Here is a 20,077-nt window from a genome sequence, read left to right as displayed (position 1 = left end):
CAAAATATATATTGTGTGTTGGAGTGGTCCAGACGCTACAGAGCAATAAACTGAAACTGAGTCATACATGAAAGCATAAATTAGAACTTTATTTTATTATTACAATATTACAAAAAAAGAGTAGCACAACTCTCACACTCTTCAGATTCTTCCCACGCATTCAATTGACAGCCACAGAGTGACAGATATGAGAAAGGCTTCTAGAAGCTTCCTCCAATTTCACAGCAATTGCAAAACAAACAAAAAAAAGATTTAAATAGAGGAAAAAAATCTAGTTCAGAATTATAAATAGCACAAATTGCAAAACTGAAGCTTTGAAACGTGGAATAAAAAGATTTTGTTACAGCCCAGAACTACACACAGCTAGAAAACAATGACGATAAAATATTCTTTATTTCTTCGTTTACATTATAAAGTAATTCTAAAGAATTGCTTTTCTATTCAACAAAAGCTTGAGTTAATAAAAATAAACGAGGAAAAATGCTGTTCCTTTATAGTCTATTTTTCAAAATCAGAATTCATTATACCTTTATTAGAATCATGCTTGTTGTCAAAGGAAAGTCCAAGGACCAAATACTTAAGGCTTCATGAGGGCTGTTGAGGGGAGGCAAACCAACAGCGAGTCAAGACAAACTGACCCACCAACACACACACCCCATCCACCATCACACACACATGCCCATACACACGCACACCAAATCTGTGAACCCATATCCATATGCAGTCACATTCATACACAGTTATTACACTTCTTTAAAGTTACAGCAGTACAGTAGATAAGCCAGTGTACAATAAAATAAGCAATTCACCTGCTGTTTCACCTTTTTCTTTTAAAAAGTCCTCAATTTAACCACAAATGATCTTGCAAGTGATCAATTTGGTCAATTCAAGCACACTTCACAAAAGAATCAGTAGCAACTCCTACTTTACATTATTATAAAGGATGAACTAGAAAACGCAGGATCATAAACCCTTGATTTGGTACATAGTTTCTACATCATAATATTAATAACAAGCCTACAAACACCACCTTCAGTAGTATGTTTAGTCCTGCAAACCCACGTACAGCTAAACCACACACACGACCCACCTGAAACGGCACAACTCATCTATACAATTCAAGTAGTAGTTTCTCATATGTTAAGAAATAAGGGGAGTATAATGATCAGGTAAAACAAAAATGGCACAGCTTTAACATTAAAACATCTGTAGCTCTTCTCGTTTGGAAACCCACGTCAAGAGCTTTCACCTAGAAACAGTCTGAAAGGACCAGTGACTGGCATATTCCCGCATAGCTCAGACACAGGAAAAAAAGAAAGAAAGGACAAAGAACGTGTCATGCTGAAGAGGGAAGTGCTCAGAGTCTGTCAGCCATCTTGATGTTATAAGACGGGCTCAAAACAAAGATCTGTCAAATGAAAGCTAGTTGGTTGTCCAATGAACAGAAGGCCTGGTGCCCTCAGTTTAGAAGTGATGTATTTCACAAGACATATATATTATTTTCAATATATTTCAATAACGTAAGCTGCTAGCACTAACACAAGAAAGACGTTCATAAATAACCCAGGAGCACTTGAGATCCGGGTAACTGGAGATAGATAAGACAGAAGTGGGAAACAAATCCCTTTAGTGCCTTAAAAAAGCACTTGTTAAAAGAAAACAAATTGATCACTTGCAAGATTAATAGCACAAAACACTGCTCTTCGTTAGACATGTTTGTATTCTTCTTTTTTTCTTAGTTTCATCAACAATCATCCTTGAGATTTTGAGCTCATTTAGTTCCTCTCGTAATGTCATTTCATTAAGACTAACAGGAGGTGTCGAGGACGCACGTGTGTGGCTGACTTCACTGAGGAGAGACTGTGTCTGAGGCTTGTGGGCTGAAGCTTATCTGTACCCTGGGTGCTGGCCTTGCGTCTCAGAGGGGGGGACCACTACCCGGCCCATAGGGGGTGGCCTGTGCATTTTCCCCATCAGGATAAGATTCTGATCTCGGAAGCAGGGCGGCTGGAAGTCCCCTCCCATGCAATCTGCCGTTTGCATCAGATTAGTCTGCCCTATTAAGGCACCCCCTACTAATCGGTAATGGGCCGCTCCTCCCGCGGGGGCACAGTCCATCCCTGGGGTGGGGTTGGTATTGCCTGTGCCAGTGCCATGGAAGGGCATGGGGAGGTCCTGTGAGCCAGAGCTGTCGCTGTTGGGCGTGGGAAGAATACTACCCCACACCGGTGGCTGGTGGTAGTACTGCCCGTTGGTATAGTGTGTCACCGCTCCTGGGGGCATTGCATTGTTGCTGTTGTTGGCAAGTGGCAGCGAGGGGCTGGAGGGTTTCATGGCATAAGGCTGCCCCATGCCCATTTCTGGGGGATAGGTAATGCCCTTGCAAGGGAGGCCAGGGTCACGATTCGGGGGTTTGCAGGGGTGTCCACCCCCTTCCGAGATGTGCTGAAGGTGAGCGAGCTGATGCTGAGTCCAGGACCTCATCTGCGGCTGTTGGGGATTTCGCTGCGTTTGATGGCTTTGATGCTGTAGGTGCTGTTGTTTTATATCGCTGTGATACATGTGGTTCATCGCGACCATGTTATGCGGAGGCATTGCACTCACTGGCGCAGAAGCAGTCATTTTATCAGGAGGTCCAATAGCACACGATGGGTGCATGAGGCCGGGAGCAAGCGCATTAGGGTTTCCCGAATGCACCGAGACTCGAGAACTGGCATTGATGAGTAGATTTCGACTAATGGGACTGGGGTTGGCGATCTGCCCTTCACACATTGACGTGGCACTGGCGCCCTGAGCCCTAGCCTGGCAGAACTGGCTTATCTGGTGCACTATGCTGTTTAAGTCTGCCTGACGGCCCTGGTGGAGCCCTCCGGCCATGGATAATGGAATGGTTGAGGTAGAAACAGTCACGTTAGGAGGGGCGTCTGCAACCGGCAACTTCCGAGGACCCACCTGCAGGCTTGCAGGGGGGTTCTGTAGGTGCTGCTGAGGAAGAAGGATTGCTGAAGGTTGGTGGGCACCAGGGTGGCCTAAAGCAGGCGCGTGGGACAGAGTCTGGGGCCTGGGAAGGCCCTGGGGTTGCTGTGGCATGGAGGAGGAAGGTCGGTGTCCGAGTCCTTGGTGTGGAGTCCCAGGCTGTTGCAAAGTTTGGAGATTCTGAGGGTGTGGAGGAAGCCCCTGCGGATTCTGGGACGCTCTGGGAGGCCCCTGTGATGGGTGGTGCAGGTTTAAAGTGCTGGCCGAGGTGGCTGCATAAGGGCCACCTGCAGCATTCATTATCACCTCCGGGTGCAGACGTGCACGTGTGCCGTCGAAGTCCTTGATGACACCCTTGACGAGGGGCACTTTAACGATGGCAAGGAGACCGGTCTTGGCAGTGGCCTGAGAGGAGGGGTAGGGACTGTATCGGGGGCCAGCGGTATCGAGTCCGTTGACTGTGCGACGAACGTGGTTCCGCTGAGGGACTTTGACACTGTTGGGGAAGATCTTGATGGTGAGTGGACTGTTGGCAACCGTTTTAGCATATGCATCCAATTCCGCAGGGGTTGGATACTGAGCAGATCTCATCCTTTGTGGAGTGTCCCCTATATGGAGGAAAAAGTGACAAAAAGGAAGAAAAGACAACACATTATGCCTTGAATATAGTGGACAATGAGTTGGATTGACCTCCAAACTTTGTACACAGAGCAGGGCAAGCAAGAGAATGGAAACAAAGTAGAGCAACAGATATTGAAAAGTGCATTAGAACATCTTAATTGTATACATATATTACTATTCAAAAGGTTTTTTTTGTTTGTTTGAAAGAAATTAATACTTTTATTCAGCAAGACTGCATTTAATTGATCAAAAGTGACAGCAAAGGAATTGATAATTTTACAAAAGTTTTCTATTTCAAATAAATTCTGTTCTTTTGAAATCTATATTCAAAGAATCCTTAAAAATGTATCAGGGATTCCACTAAAATATTAAGCATCACAAATGAATTCAACATTGATAACAATAATACATGTTACTTGAGCACCAAATCAGCATATTTAAATGATTTCTAAAGGATCATGTGACACTGAAGTAAGTAATAGCTGCTGAAAATTCAGCTTTGTAATAATATCATATATAAAAATCTTAAAATAAAAAACTGTTATTTTAAATTATAAACAGTAATACTGTGAACTATTTTACACTATTTTTGATCAAATAAATGCAGCCTTGGCAAGCATAAGACACTTTATAGTCAACAATTCTGTGTTTTTCTGTCAATATGGGGTGCTGTGTGTACATTAATGAGGAAAAAAAATTAACTTAAATGATTTTAGCAAATGGCTGCAATATAACAAAGAGTGAAAAATTTAAGGGGGTCTGAATACTTTCCGTACCCACTGTATGTAAATCTTACTGACCACAAACACATTTCACTGTTTTGATGACCTCACTATTATTCTAAAGCATGAAAAATAGAGATAATTTTCATAGGACTTGTTATATTGTTTAACCTCTTTCTTTAAGTATCAATTTCCAGTGCACAAATATACAAGTGACAAACTCACTTTCCAAAAGAATTTAGTGTTACTGTAAATGTGGCACTTACAGCAATATTACATTTTCTCTACAGTACAGAATACATAGTCTTTACAGATAGACATTAATTGCTCACAATCTGATTTTTAGAGGCAATTCGTACAAAACATTTTAGTGTTTGGTGTTAAGTCACATGACAAACAGATGCAGGTGAATGTTCACTTTCTCACTTCCTCTCTCACTACCAGATGTGACATGCTTCCTGTATGCCAGAGTGTGATCTGCTATAGCAGAGACAATTCACACACACACACAGACAGACTGCCAGACAACACCAGTGACTGTTAAGTACCTCTGTTATATTTAACAACACCGCTGTGATGTGTCTGTGCTCGATTCTCTTACAGTTTCAGAGTGTGAATAAGAAATTAAAACCTGTCTGGCCCTGCCCTCAAAAATATAGCAACCATGTATGTCTGCATCTAGTGTGGTAACCATCTTAGCCTCACATGTTCTGTGCTCTAAATAAGCTGTCTAATTGGTGAGCCCTGTTCAATCTGTTTTTCACACACACATATCTTCTCTTCAGGATCAGAGTAATGCTTTTAAAAGTGAACATTAATGAGCTGAATTATTTAACTGTTTTTACATTCAGAAGTCTGCAGGTCTCTGCACACAATATAAGCTCTAAGAACAATGCTGTTTTTCCTGAGAGTGACATCCTCACTTGCCAGGACACCTCTGATTCGATGGGTTGAGAATAGAGGACAGCGGGTGAGACACAGACGGAAAAACAAAGGAAGCGAGGGATAGAGAAAAGAAATTGAGGATGATAAGTGCTCTCTGTGAAGCTGCTGTCTGGCTGCTGAAAGGGGGTCTTTGTATAAAACAAGCTTTCATCACTTGAGGGGAGAAGAGAAAAGAGAGATAGAGAGCGATAGAGAGAGACTTCTAATGTGCACCCACCTGCCCTTCCCTTGCTCACACTGATATGGAGTTTACACACACACACACACACACACACACAGTATTAACATGCATTTATATGCGTTCCTGGCCCCCTCATCCCCAGTGAGAGGACAGACAGCCTGTGCTCTCTGACTGAGCTCTTTCATCCAGCCTGAGCGGATTCAGTCACTGCTCACAGCTCACACTGCCCCGACAAACACCTAAGACTTCCCACCAAACACTCCATAACAAACACCATTTAACATATAAAGACATCGAACAAGAACATAAAGAAGAACTAAAACATGGTTAAAATCTAGATGAAATAATAAGGTAGATAAATAATAATGTTTTCCAACACAGCTTCCACAAGAATACAGATATTTAGAATTTTAATTTATATGTACCAATATAACAACAAATAGTAATATATACACCACCGTTGAAAAGTTTGGAAAGAAATGAATACTTCTTTTCAACAAGAATGCATTAAATCGAAAAACTGCCTATAAATACATTTATAATATTAAAGGATTTCCATTTAAAATAAATGCTGTTCCTTTGAACTTTCTACTCATCAAAGAATCCTGAAAAAATGTATTGCAGGCTCCACAAAAATATTAAGCAGCACAACTGTTTTCATCATTGATAATAAATGCTTCTTGAGCACCAAATTGGCATATTAGAAGAATTATTTCTGAAGGATCATGACACTGAATAGTGAATACTATGACTTGAGACTAATGATTGCTGAAAATTCAGCTTTGCCATATTCATATTCAAATACAAACAGTTATTTAAAATTGTACTTCACATACTTCACAATATTACTGTCTTTTTATCAAATAAATGCAGCCTTTGTGAGCATGAGAAGTCTCATTAAAATATATCTGACCCAAAACCTTTAAACAGTAGTGTAGATAGATATTAACATTAATGGCTAAAACATATGTTAATACGTTATAAATGTCAAATGGACAGCATAACTTGCTATTGAAGCTTAAATAAAAAATGCTAAAATGTTAACTTTTGTTGTAACACTCATAATTGTTGATTGCAAGATGGAGGGCTTGCGGATTAAAGTCTGATGCTGATATTTGGGCAAACTTAACCCATGGTAAGAGTTTGTGGCAGGATTCAGAGGAAACATTGACACTGTTGTGGAAGACCTTATTATTTGGAAAACACATGATTTTTCTACTTTCTTTCGGTGCCACTAATGGTTTAAAAGCAACAAAATGGACCTTACAAAAGGTCATGGAGTAATATACACTTTTCCATAGCCAAAAGTCAAATTAATTATCTAATAATAATTAATAATAAATAAATTAATTAATTAATTATAAAAATTATCAAATGCTGAATAATTAGTAAACATTCTTGGGGCAAGAGATGTATGTCTTTGTGAATGAAGGGCTGCTAATATTCTAAAGCAAATCTGTGGAGCTTTATGAATTTTGCTAATAGCAAAACCTATCCTTACTAGCAACCACAAACATCAACAGATACATCTACACATCTGTTCAAGTTAATGACGTAGAGTACAGCCTTTTGTGAATTATTGGTGTTTGTTTGGAGCAGAACAGGACACACAATCCTAATCCCCATCCACCAACACCTCGCACAGCATTCAGCCGCCATGCCATTCACTCATCTGTCTTTCTCTGTTTTTCACACACATTCCCTCTCCCTCCATGTGGGCTATTGACTAAACAAAATGGCCCCTGACATTTCTTAGCTAAATAGCTTTCCTGCCAATCTCAGGCCGTGTCAGCTGCCTTCACCGGCTGCCCGCATTTACTCACCTCCTAAAGAGAGAGAAAGAGGAGGAGAAGGAGGAAGAGCCACGCTGAGCTCAATAAATGAATCACCGCAGGACTAGATCAAGGAGCTAGGAAGAGGAGAGTCATTATGCTAATAACTCACAAGGGAACGCTCTTTCTCTCTCTCACTCTATTCCCACAGCATCTCTCTCTCGGTCTATGCAGTTCTCCCCTGTTGAGTGACATCCCGGGGGAGGCCGGCCGGTGATAATGAGGAGTCAATCTTGTTAGGATTAGCCAACAACATACAGGTCGGCAGTCATGCAATCCATTCTGAGGACAGGAGAGCAGGGCAGAGGAAAGTGATCAGGTGACATTTAAACATGCACTGAGATGTAAATGTCTCAAGGGACTTTAACATCTCTAGAGCTTAGTGCCAGATCTGACTCACTTCTCTTCGGGATTTGTAATTAAAGGGAAAGTCCACCAAGAAATGAACGTTCTCTCATCATCTATCTGTTCCAAACCTGTACGACAATCTAACGTGGGACACAACAGGAGATATCAAGAGACATGCCATAGCTGCTCTTTTCCCTACAAGTGAATGGTTACCACGGCTGTCTCTGGTCCCCATCCAATTACAGTAAGTGCAAAAGCTCTACTTCAGTCTAAATATGTAATTCATATACAAAAAGCCATGTAAATCTCTTTTTTGTAAAGTCAGACTAACAGACTTGAGAATGTAGCTCAGCTTCATCCAGCATGCAGCTCAACTGTTTTCAACTTTTCAACATTGATAATAATAAGATTTTTTTACACACCAAATCAGCATATTAGAATGATTTCTAAAGGATGGAGTAATGGCTGCAGAAAATTCAGTTTCACAAAATTATACTTAAAATATATTAAAAACTTTATGCTTTAAATTGTCATAATATTTCACAATATTACTGTTTTTACTGTATTTATGATCACATAATACTGCCTCAGTGAGCATAAGAGATGAAAACATTGTAGTATAAGCATACTGTATGAAAAAACAGCAGCTCGGACATTTTGCTTAATATCTGGTTTTGTGTCCAGAAAATATTACTGAATGTTCATTTTTTTTATGTGAACTATCCCTTTAAAAGTGTTCTTTTCCCTAACCTTTCCTCTCTCTCTCTCATCAGCAGTGATTTGAGGATCACAGTAATCAGCCAAACCCCAGGAGCCCCATTACAGACACACAGGGTTGTTACACAGCTATCGTCAGCCTTTTCTGTCTAAGTACACCATACACATCTCCTAACTGCCTTTTTCCCCTCTGCACAGACAACACACACACACACACACACACACACACACACACACACACACACACACTTTTAAACTCTCTTTAATCCGAGAGACAGCTGATCTGAGTGGGTGTTCTTATGTTGTCTTATATTGTCTTATATAGGGTTATTCCTCATGGAGAAGCAAAGCCTCTTCCTTCTATTCATCTCTTTCTTCTTATCTAAAGCCATCTTTTCCTCCCCGCTCATCTCACCTTCTTTTCAGATTCCTTTGAAAGAGTTCAGAGAGAGAATGAAACAGAAACCATGCTCAATTTAGACAAAAGACAGTCTTTTTTGCCCCAATCTATGGCTTGCGTTCCTGCATTCCAAGGTATATTCTGGCTCTTCCTGTGTCTCCTGAGTTCCCTGAGAGAATCTGTGCCAGTGCCAGATGTGCTCCAGTAACATCTGGACCACAGCAGGGAGCACGTGAATTTAAAGGGGCAGTTAATGGCATGCCATGGGACATTTAAACCACCATATGCATCATTACATTACATGATTTAAAGTGATTTAAACAACTGAGGCTTCTCTAAATCTTTCAGATTGGGGGTTTGAAAGTAGGGGGAATCTGGACTATGCAGATTATGGGTTGTATTAATTTGCTAAATTACCAAATTTCAGAAAACACTGTTGCGAATCGAACCTGAGACACCAAAAAAACGTTATTATGACTTGCAGGTGTGTAAATGAAGTGCAGCCTTTTCAATTTTATAATCATACTAAGCTATATTGCAATTTAGATTTTATTTTGATTAAGCATTCAGCTCTACCTTGCGGTAAATGTTTTTATCATTTACATGATATCTCACCCTGGAGCTCAAAACCAGCCATAAGTAAGTCATAAGTAGCACGGGTATATTTGTAGCAATAGCCAACAATACATTGTATGGGTCAAAATTATCGATTTTTCTTTTATGCCAATAATCATTAGGATATTAAGTAAAGATCATGTTCCATGAAGATATTTAGCAAATTTCCTACCATAAATACATTAAAACTTAATTTTTGATCAGTAATATGCATTGCTAAGAACTTCATTTGGACAACGTTAAAAGCGATTTTCTCAATATAAATTTTTTTTTGCACCCTCAGATTCCAGATTTTCAAATAGTTGTATCTCAGTCAAATATTTTCCTATCCTAACAAACCATACATCAATGGAAAGTTTATTTATTGCATACATCTCAATTTTAAAATAACCCTTATGACTGGTTTTGTGGTACAGGGTCACATTTTTAATTGAATTTAAATATATAAAATTGACAAAAGCCATATGATTTAAAGGTCATACTGAAATCATTATTAATTAATTAATTATTGCATCTCAATAAATTAGAATGTCGTGGAAAAGTTCATTTATTTCAATAATTCAACTCAAATTGTGAAACTTGTGTATTAAATCAATTCAATGCACACAGACTGAAGTAGTTTAAGTCTTTGGTTCTTTTAATTGTGATGATTTTGGCTCACCTTGAACAAAAACACCAATTCACTATCTCAACAAATTAGAATATGGTGACATGCCAAACAGCTAATCAACTCAAAACACCTGCAAAGGTTTCCTGAGCCTTCAAAATGGTCTCTCAGTTTGGTTCACTAGGCTACACAATCATGGGGAAGACTGCTGATCTGACAGTTGTCCAGAAGACAATCATTGACACCCTTCACAAGGAGGGTAAGCCACAAACATTCATTGCCAAAGAAGCTGGCTGTTCACAGAGTGCTGTATCCAAGCATGTTAACAAGTTGAGTGGAAGGAAAAAGTGTGGAATCAATGTGAGCCAAAATCATCACAATTAAAAGAACCAAATACTTAAACTACTTCAGTCTGTGTGCATTGAATTTATTTAATACACAAGTTTCACAATTTGAGTTGAATTACTGAAATAAATGAACTTTTCCATGACATTCTAATTGATTGAGATGCACCTGTATATTGGAAAACAGCAATTCAATGTTGCAGAATTATTCTGAAGTATTTTTAAGTTTCATTTAACAGCTCTGCACTGGTAAACAAATGGAATTATCAGAGAAATTAAAACAAATATTATTTTTTGACAACCAGGTCCATCAAAGTGAAGGAGGGATTGGACCAAATGTGAGCTTATCTTCACCATTTAAAGGCTACTGTTAAAGCTTGATTTTCATTTGATTTTGTCAAATTCATTGGGATTTCCATGAGGCGTTTAATCTCTCAGAGCACTTAAACTATAAGACATCATTAACGCCCCAGCAAAGGATGTGGCAAGCTAATGAATCCTTTACATCTACTCTCTTCACAGACAAACACGCTGGGCCTGTAGTTACAGATCCTACTTCACTGTGTGTGCAAGGAATGAAATGAATTTCTATTATCGCTCTGAAAGAGGCATCAGCATCAGAGGTATGCCTCCTTTTCCTCTCTCCTACCTGTTCATCCCCTGTAGTTCCTGTAGTTAGTAATATGACTCCATCTCTTTCTGTATTCCCACTAGTTAGAAATACGACTCCCGTCTTTCTGTGATTTCTGCTCTCTCTTGCAGTTAAAGATATGTCTCCAGCCTCTCAGTAATTGCTGCCTGATGAGGGTCTTCCTGAGGCGATGTGAGACTCATCAGTCTCCGGGCCATCGGCACTCCCCCGGCCGCGCGTCTCCATAGCATAATTTGTCATCCTGATGGAGAGCTAATCTGACAGGATGTCTGCCCACAGACAGAGAAGGCGAGATATTCTGTCTGTACGTATCCTTTATTTCCTGCACTGACTCAGTTTCTCGGTTTGTCTGACTCTCATTTTCTCGCTGCCTCTGTATGCCACTTATCTGCCTCAATCTATCTCTCTGTGAGCGGTGTGGTTCAGTAGGTGTCTGCCCTTGTAAAGTGCCCTAATAAAAATCCTGGGACTTGACAATCTGTCTCTGGAAATATGCTTTTGCTCACCAACGACAGCTCTCTCTTTTTCCCTCATTCCATTTCCTTTCTCTCGCAGTTCTGTTTAGTCTCTCGTCAGACATTTCTCTTTTTATGTATCTTGTCATTTCTTAAATGGATTTAAATGTCATCTTTGACAACATCTGTACGAATTTGTGGCATTAAAAAAGACACAAAATGCACAGCATTAAAGAATATTCACATTTAGTTCATTTGAGACTGCTGAGAGGAAGGTAAACAGGAGAATGAAAGGAATATTCACTCAAAATGGAAAGTTCTGTCATCAGTTATTCACCCTCATGTCATTGTAAACCTGTCTGCGGAACACAAAAGAATGCACTTTTCCATGCCAAAACAAAGGTAAAAGATGACAAAAAGCACCAAAAAAAGTAGTAATTATGAGTGATGCGCTTTTGTGGTTTACATGCAGAAACATTGTTTTGTTTATTTTGGAGGTGTCCTCAATCAGCTTGTTTTTGGTCAGATTTCTGATCATTTATTAAGGATGTCATGCCCAGTTTACAGTTGTTTTGTTTTGTACAGTTGCAAGTTCTCACTTACGACATGTCTTATAATGACCAATACGTACAGTACACTAGTAAAAAATTTTTTAAAAAATGAGTTAAATAAACAAGTTATTTTAATTTTGAAGGCAGAAGTTCATACCGACAAACAAATTTACGTTTAATAAAAAAAAAAGCTGTAAAATGTGTTAATATTTATAAACATTTTTAATCTTACCTTTCTTATGTTTATTTCCATTTTTTTTTTTTTTCTGTTTATTTTAATGAATTCCCTTTTGTATTTGTAAATCTTTAAAAAACTAGTGACGCATTCAATTTTTAGAGTTGTGCAAGGAAGAGACCAACATATAAGTTGTTATTCACTCAAACGCAAAATTTTGTACATTTAAATTTCTGGCTTTTTATCCACACACTTCAGTAGACTTGGAAAATAATGTGATAACATGGCTCGTATGGACTACTGCTATGATGGATTTATGGTGTTTTTCATGATTTCTGGTTATCATGGAAAAGAGCAGCATCCGCATTCTGCTAAACATCTTTTATGCTCAAAAAAAAAAAAAAGACAAAAAAAAGAAATGGTTTAGAAAAACATGAGTGTGAGTAAATGATCTGTGTGTTTTGTGTTTGCACTCACATTTCTGAAGTCCAGTGTTCATCTGCGAGTGGGGGTGGAGCTGAAGGGAGAGATCACCTGGCCCTGGCAGACAGGCCAGCATCTCATACACACACACACTCACACACTCACTCACACACACACCCACACTCACACACACACACTCAGTCACTCCTAGAGCAACATGGGCCACACACTCCTCCTCACACTGTAGAGACAAAAAGAGAGAGAAATTCGATATTACAGCAATTACCTCAGTGCTAAATTCAACACTGTCCGAACCTAAAACAACATATCGTCATTAACTGTCTTTCTAACGGCAGTGCTACATTGGTTAGCCGCCCCCATAGTGAACTCTCATTGGTCCACAATCTCACTTTGCATAACAGTTAAACATCAGATATGTTCTGATTAGCTGTGACTAGGTGTGGTTTTACAGCATTCAATGCGGACACAAAAATTACTTATTGTGTTCAGTGTTGTTAAAAGCAAAGCCATTTAAGTTGTTTTCGCTAACTGAAATGAATCTGAAAGAAAATTAAATGAAAAAGAAATGTTACATGAATTTTGTTGCCTTGGCACATGTTTGAAATTAAACAAGTTCAAGCTGAAGTACTAAAATTACAAAAAAAATAAAACCAAAACTTCAAAATGGTTGTTACACCTGGCTGTTTGTATAAAAGCTTTTCAGATTTAGATGATTAAAAGCTTTCACAGTACCACAGTAATGAACAAAGTCTAAATACAGAAAGACAGTAATAATACATTAACACATAGTTTAATATAATGCTATAAACTAAACAATTAAAGTAAAAACAAAGGAATAAAGTGATAAAACATCTCTGAAATGCAAACTTTTACGATCTGTTTATTGAAGGATGCCTACAGTCTTCATTATTAAAAACAATTGTTAACAAACATTAGTCAGTAATTTGATTTTCAACTAAATTGTATTCAAAACAAACTAATTAAAAATGTCTCTTTTGCCCTCAGAAAGGCATGATTTAAAAGGCATGGTGTGCATTGAAAGCTTACTGTTATAAAAGGTGCAAAGCTAAATGACTCACAATCATGTTTTGGATAATTTTCCAACATAACAGGAGCAATGAGACAATTACCATCTGTCAGTCTGACACACACATTTTCACTGCATTCATTAAAACTCAGCAAGTCTTCTAATCAAGTGTGTCATGAGGAATGCATCTAAACATCAATTCAAATGTGTGATTGAGTGCAATTTCACACATATTTATGTGAAAAATGAATTGCTTGGCAAACAGTTTCCGTTGCAATTACAAAAAGAACCAGCTATGATAGCTTCAAAGCTTTGGATTCGCATCAATTAATCAACCAACCCATCAATCAGGTGAAGCTTAGGAAATGAAAATATCCTTCTTTAATCATCCTCTTTGTCAATTCAGAGCAGCAAAAACCCCTCACATACCTTTCCATTCCAAACCACTATAACTAATAGTACAGCAGCAGGCAAAACTCACTTCATATCAAATCTGAGGTTCAATTTAACATCAAACATACCAGCCAGAGTGCTCTGACCGTGCCCCAGGCGCTTCATCTCTCTCTCTTCACCTCCACATCTTTGGCCCGTCCTCTCTCATGAATGGTGTGATCGAAGGTGACCTTTGCTAAATTCCAAAGTTTCACATTTGAATTTTTTACTTCAGCAAGGCAAGAATCAGACCACTGAGAACTCTGAGATTTCCGACACCTCAACCATCAGTCATGAAACACAATGAGTTAGTGTGACTGTGTGGGCACAAATCCACATGCACAGAATGGGAGGAATTGTCCTGACCAGCTGTCACTGCGACAGGATGTTCTGTTGATTGCTTGGTTTTTTTTTTTTAATTGATGTGGTATCTACCGGATAGCACCGTCCATCTGTGAAATGTGACTGATTCAAATTGTTCTCTATATAGCATTCAAAAGTACCTGTCCACTTTTTTTAGCAGCCTTGGTTTCAGAAATTTTTTTCCCATAGGGATTTTTTAAAAACACATTTTTGTTAATGATCTTTGATAACGATGATCCAAAACAACAGCACCCAAAAACGAATCTTTAACACTCTTTGCCAACATCCTTCAAACCACTTAGATTTACCCATTTGTCAGAAAGAAGTTGAATCATTTAAATATAATACAATTACATTTTCTTTTATGCATTTTAATAAGTACAGTTCAGAATAAGTATATTACATAAATGTGTTACGCTGAATAACGGTGAAACATTATTTCACCCATATTTTGATGTTTTATTTTGACAAAGTAGACACTTGCCTTTAATACGCCTTCTATGTATATAAAATCACTACTGTAAATTTAAGTTGATGGGGACACGAAAATGGGTGCATGTTGATTGTGCATATTGAAATAATATTGGTCACACTTTATTTTAAGGTCCAATTCTCGGTATTAACAAACCATTAACTACGACTTTTGCCTCAATGAACTACTAATTTGCTGCTTATTAATAGTTAGTAAGGTAGTTGTCAAGTTTAGGTATCGGGTAGTGTAGGGATGTAGAATATAGTAATGCAGAATATGTGCTTGATAAGTACTCATAAACAGTCAATATGTTAGGCATGCTAATAAGCAACTAGTTAACAGTGAGAATTTGACCCTATACTAAGTGTTGTGTTACCATAATATATTTTGAATTTATTGCAAAACAAGCATATTAGTATGGAGACTGCACTCTATAACAAGAATAGACTGAACATCAAATATCTTCTGATGGGCTGTGATCCCATTGCAAAGTATGTTGGTGTGATGTAGACACAAATTGTTGGACACTTGTCATATCGCACCAGGTTCGGACACAGTGTCAGTGTGAATGCATGTGGCACAGGATGTTTTACTCTCTATGAAAGAGAGGACACAAAGATCAACAACTATGGATAATGCCTGGTAATTTGTGGTGAGAAACCCCGCATACAGCCACGTACTACATCCTCTCACTACACACTGACACTAGACAAAAACAATGTATTGAAACATGTATTTAGCAAACAAACAGTTCAGACAAGAAGCAATTATGCACCAAACAACTCTGACAGAGCAACACAAGGTCAGCCAGCCAAAGCTGGGAGAGAGAGTGAGAAATAAAGAGTTTGTATGTAGTGAAAAGTCATGAAGGCAGCTCATTAACATCCTTCCAGTGCACTAACAACGCAGCAGGCCTTGATACAAACATACTTGCTCTCTCAAATTTACCTGAGGAAGAGTTCTAATCTGAAAGCTAGTGAGCTGTCTCACTGTATGCTGTCTGCACCAGCTGCTGTCTTCTAAGTGAGCTTAATGAGTGAATGATTAGCAACTCAAATTATGTTCCATACGTGAGACTCAACCCAAAATTGACGTCAATAGTCTGCCGTTAGCATTTTGCTAAACTAATGGCGCAATACTCTAATAGGTTGGGTAAAAATAATCAACTCTAAATATGCCAAGCTCTTTTTATAAACACGTTTCAATAGTGAATGAAACACAAGTTTACTTATGATCAATATTTCTCTCGTCTCTTCTTCAATTGATTTTTTGACTGATGATGGGTCATTCATCTGTTCCTCTCAGCCTGAATCTTTGATTTCTCCCCTGTCCCCACGCAGTGCTTGTATGCGTGCAGAGTCTTACAAACCAGTCCTGTCTAGACAAAAATATCTACACAGAGATGAAAGAACTATAACCTGAAGCAATTTGTTGGCCAATTTATTGTTGGAATAAATTACATTTTAAAATAGATTCATATAGAAAACAGCCATTTTAAATAGTAACAATATTTCACAATATAACATTTAACAATTTTTTTTTTTTACTGTATTTTATTTCAAAAACAATAAAGTCTTCCTGACCCCAAACCTAAAACTATAACTATATGGAGCAGAAACCCCATCAGAACAGCACTGTATGCTCCAAAGTCAAAATGTACACAAATTCAGAGTCACATGCATTCGAATCAGAGCTGGTGGAAAATCTGGAAAGAGAAAGACAGGAAGAGAGAAAGTGAGTCTGGATTCTCAATGGCTGGGGATGTTTGGGTCAGACCGCATCTGATAAAAGTCTTTTCTCCACTGCTTTTTCACTTTCTTTGTGGGCATGGGAGGACAGAGGGAGGGTATATGTGGGAGAAGAAAGGAAAGAGGGAGGAAAGTGGAGTGGAAGTGAGCTATTTAGAAAATGACTACGGTAAGCTGTAATCAGGCTCTGGTGGGGCTGAGCTCCGGAGCTCAGACAATCTGCCTACACTGGCCTTTACGCTCAGGAAAAACACAGACTAATTACACTAAAATATACACATACAATAGAGTGAGCGAGAAATCCAATGTACGCTTGCATGTATAGTTTCCCAGGAACACAAAAAGCTATTGAGTGAAATGACTTTGCAGGGGAAGAGTGGAGAGGAGAGATTGTGATTATCATTTATGAGGACTATGGAGGAGGACATCGGGTGGGCGGGGGGTGAGAGCTTACATTTCGATTTTTTCAAAAGAGAAACAAGCTTTACCCTTGAATACGAGAGCAGCTCAATAGGAAAGAGAGAGAGAAAGAGATGTTGCTTGTAAATAAACGTTCACATCAGCGTAGGCCCATTTTAAGCATCAATTTATAGCAGCCTGAATAGACTGTGCTGTAGCTGCGTGTTGAGGACGTGCAAGCATGTCGCTGTCAGCGTGTTACAGATGACTTCCCACATCCCCTGAACGATACACTTTTTTATTCTGTGAGAGTTATTCTGAGAATTTTGTTGGTCTAACAGTGCCAATTGTAAGCACATGAAGTGTGTGAGACATGCACTTTCAGATATTAGCTCTAAGTAAGGGAGAATTTAGCTAATAGCTAATGCTAATAGACTGCGTGTGATGGTGAAAGAAAGAAAGAAAGGTGAGGAGAGAAGAGATGTGGACTTATAATAGAAGAAAATGCGAAGCCACCATCAAAGAAAAATAGAAGAGGTGAACAGTATCAAAGCTTAAAACAGAGAGACAGACTGGCTGTCTGACACTGCAGAATGGAGACTCACATAATGACATGCGTAGTGAATATTTCTATACTTTAAGCCCATGCTTGAGTTTTGCTAAGAACACTTAAAGAATGCAGCTGAACATTTTCAAAGTATACTCTATGCCTATGACATCCTCGTATGCCCAACAGAAAGTTTCTACCACGCCCAGTGTTTGCACTATTTATGTCCATAAGTTATGACCAATTTAAAACAACAACAACAACAACAATTATAAACTCTCGTAAACTCTTTAAACTAGAGTTACAGGTATCTCTTAACCCATCACACAAGCGCTTGTCTGTGTGGGAGCCTGTTGTTGTTGTTGGGGTCTCCAGGAGTTTGTTGTTGTTCCCAGTGTTGGGGGTAATGCATTACAAGTAACGCGAGTCACGTAATCAGATTACTTTTTTCAAGTAACTAGTAAAGTAACGCATTACTTTTTAATTTACAAGAGAATATCTGAGTTACTTTTTCAAATAAGTAACGCAAGTTACTTTTTTTCCAATTTATTGACTGACAGCTCTCCTGTCCCCATGTTGAGAGAAATCAGATGTTACTGTAGTTCTAAAATAAACATAAATATGCATTAATTCATCTCACTAACAACAAAAAAAAACACAGATTCAGTATTCCTCAAAATGAATAAAAATAATGCAACTCAGAATATGACGCAAACCTGCAATAATTAAATGTTAAACAACACAAATATGCTTTATGTATTTAATCCCATTCTATTAACCGATGTATTTGCTTCTGAGCTTCGATGACCCAGTTCAACCGTACTAATAAGCACAAATTACTCTAGACAAACATCTGTGTCTTTTTTTATTGCTGAAGTGTTTTGAAATTTGGATGTAAATGTACTTTCCCTTCAGCCTGAGGCTTATTCATTTCACTTTTGGTGTGAAAAGGCTTTTATATTTGCCAAAAATATAACTTTTTTATTAAAAAAAAACAAGCAAGCCCTGCCCAGATTTAAAAAGTAACGCAAAAGTAACGTAACGCATTACTTTCCATAAAAAGTAACTAAGTAACGTAATTAGTTACTTGTTTATGGAGTAACAAAATATTGTAATGCGTTACTTTTAAAAGTAACTTTCCCCAACACTGATCTACTCCCATTTTTATGGCTGTAAAACAATGACCTGGGCCAGTGTTACCACTTTGGGCTTTATTGTCCTAATTGTTTAGCTTTTTAGAATGCACATTAGCATCTTTACCATGATTAAATTTACAGCTCTGCATGTATGCTGCACAAAAGTTTTGTCTGAAAAAAAATGGCAAAAGGACTGAATGAAAATTTAGTTTAATTTAAATGTACTTAAAGGGATAGTTCATCCCAAATTCTGTCATCATTTACTCAACCTCTACTTGTTCCAAACCTCTATGCCGTTTCTTTCTTCTGTTGACCACAGTTGACGGTAGCCATTGACTTCCATAGTATTTTTTCCATACTTTGGAAGTCAATGACTACCATCAACTGTTTGGTTACCAACATACTTCAAAATATATTCCTTTGTGTTCAACAGCTGAAAAAAAATCATAAAGATTTGGAACAACTTGAGGGTGAGTAAACAATGACAATCTTTATTTTTAGGGGAACTATCCCTTTAAAGCTTTTCAAACAGCAATTAAGATTAGTGTATTCGCCAGGGTGTTTATAAAACAACACCTAATACTTAAAGATACCATTTTTCCCCTCAAGTATTTACATACTTAAAAAAATCAGAATAGTGTTTGAAAATGTTTTCTTTATCATTCTTTATAAATTATGTTCTTTTGCACTTTGTTTGAAACATGGTTAAAACAATTCAGCAATTATTATGATATGAAATCACATGCCTAATATACAGTATACACAAAATTATTATACGACAAAGACCATTGGCATTGCAATAAGCATTATGCAAATGAGCAGGGACTACCAATGGGAGTGCAGACAGTGATCAGACTGAGTGAAGAGTAGAAACGCCTTCAGGAAACCAACAGCACAGAGACATGGTGACCTCCAGCGATTTAATCATGGGGGTGTGAGTGACTGAGAGAGCCTCTGACATTTCTACTCATGATCGCTCAGCCACTGAACATAAGGTGTGAGTACAGCAGAAAGTGAGTGATCTTTGGGTGTGTGAGAGTGTGAACAAACGTGTGGAAAGATCAGACCAGTCAGTGAATGTGAGTAAGCGTGAGAGTGTTTGCATGCATGAGAGAGAAAATGCAACGGTTAGAGCCAGATTTGGGGCAAGATCTGTATCCAATTCATTCATATACATTCTCATTACTACTGTAACATATACAAAAGGCAATATGCAGGACTTATCATATATAGGTGGATGTGTGTGTTGACCACTTACAGTGAGGTGATGAGGCCAAATGAAAAGGTGTTTGTATTTGTATTTATGTCCGGACCTGCCTGAGCAAAACTGTGTGAAATGTGAAGCCCAACAAATGTGACAAAAACAAG

The 20,077-nt window shown here is 38.3% G+C and overlaps 1 protein-coding gene across 2 annotated transcripts in view; it reads right to left on the bottom strand.

The window, feature by feature from the left end:
* Positions 1 to 46: 46 nt before the first annotated feature.
* The window catches only part of LOC107552579 (protein FAM222B-like), a 56,291-nt gene continuing 36,260 nt past the window's right edge, over positions 47 to 20,077 (bottom strand). For both annotated transcript variants that reach the window (XM_016234486.1, XM_016234485.1), the window contains exons 2-3: positions 12,619 to 12,805; positions 47 to 3,584 (exon numbers count right to left, since the gene is read on the bottom strand). In XM_016234486.1, the coding sequence (XP_016089972.1) occupies positions 1,888 to 3,584; positions 12,619 to 12,700 (1,779 nt within the window). In that variant the 5' untranslated portion in view covers positions 12,701 to 12,805 and the 3' untranslated portion in view covers positions 47 to 1,887. The remainder of the gene's footprint in view (positions 3,585 to 12,618; positions 12,806 to 20,077) is intronic.

The sequence above is a fragment of the Sinocyclocheilus grahami genome, unplaced genomic scaffold (assembly GCF_001515645.1).
Source record: "Sinocyclocheilus grahami isolate Dianchi unplaced genomic scaffold, SAMN03320097.WGS_v1.1 scaffold453.1, whole genome shotgun sequence".
In the NCBI taxonomy this organism is placed as follows: domain Eukaryota; kingdom Metazoa; phylum Chordata; class Actinopteri; order Cypriniformes; family Cyprinidae; genus Sinocyclocheilus; species Sinocyclocheilus grahami.
This window is presented reverse-complemented; position numbering and strand designations above follow the sequence as displayed.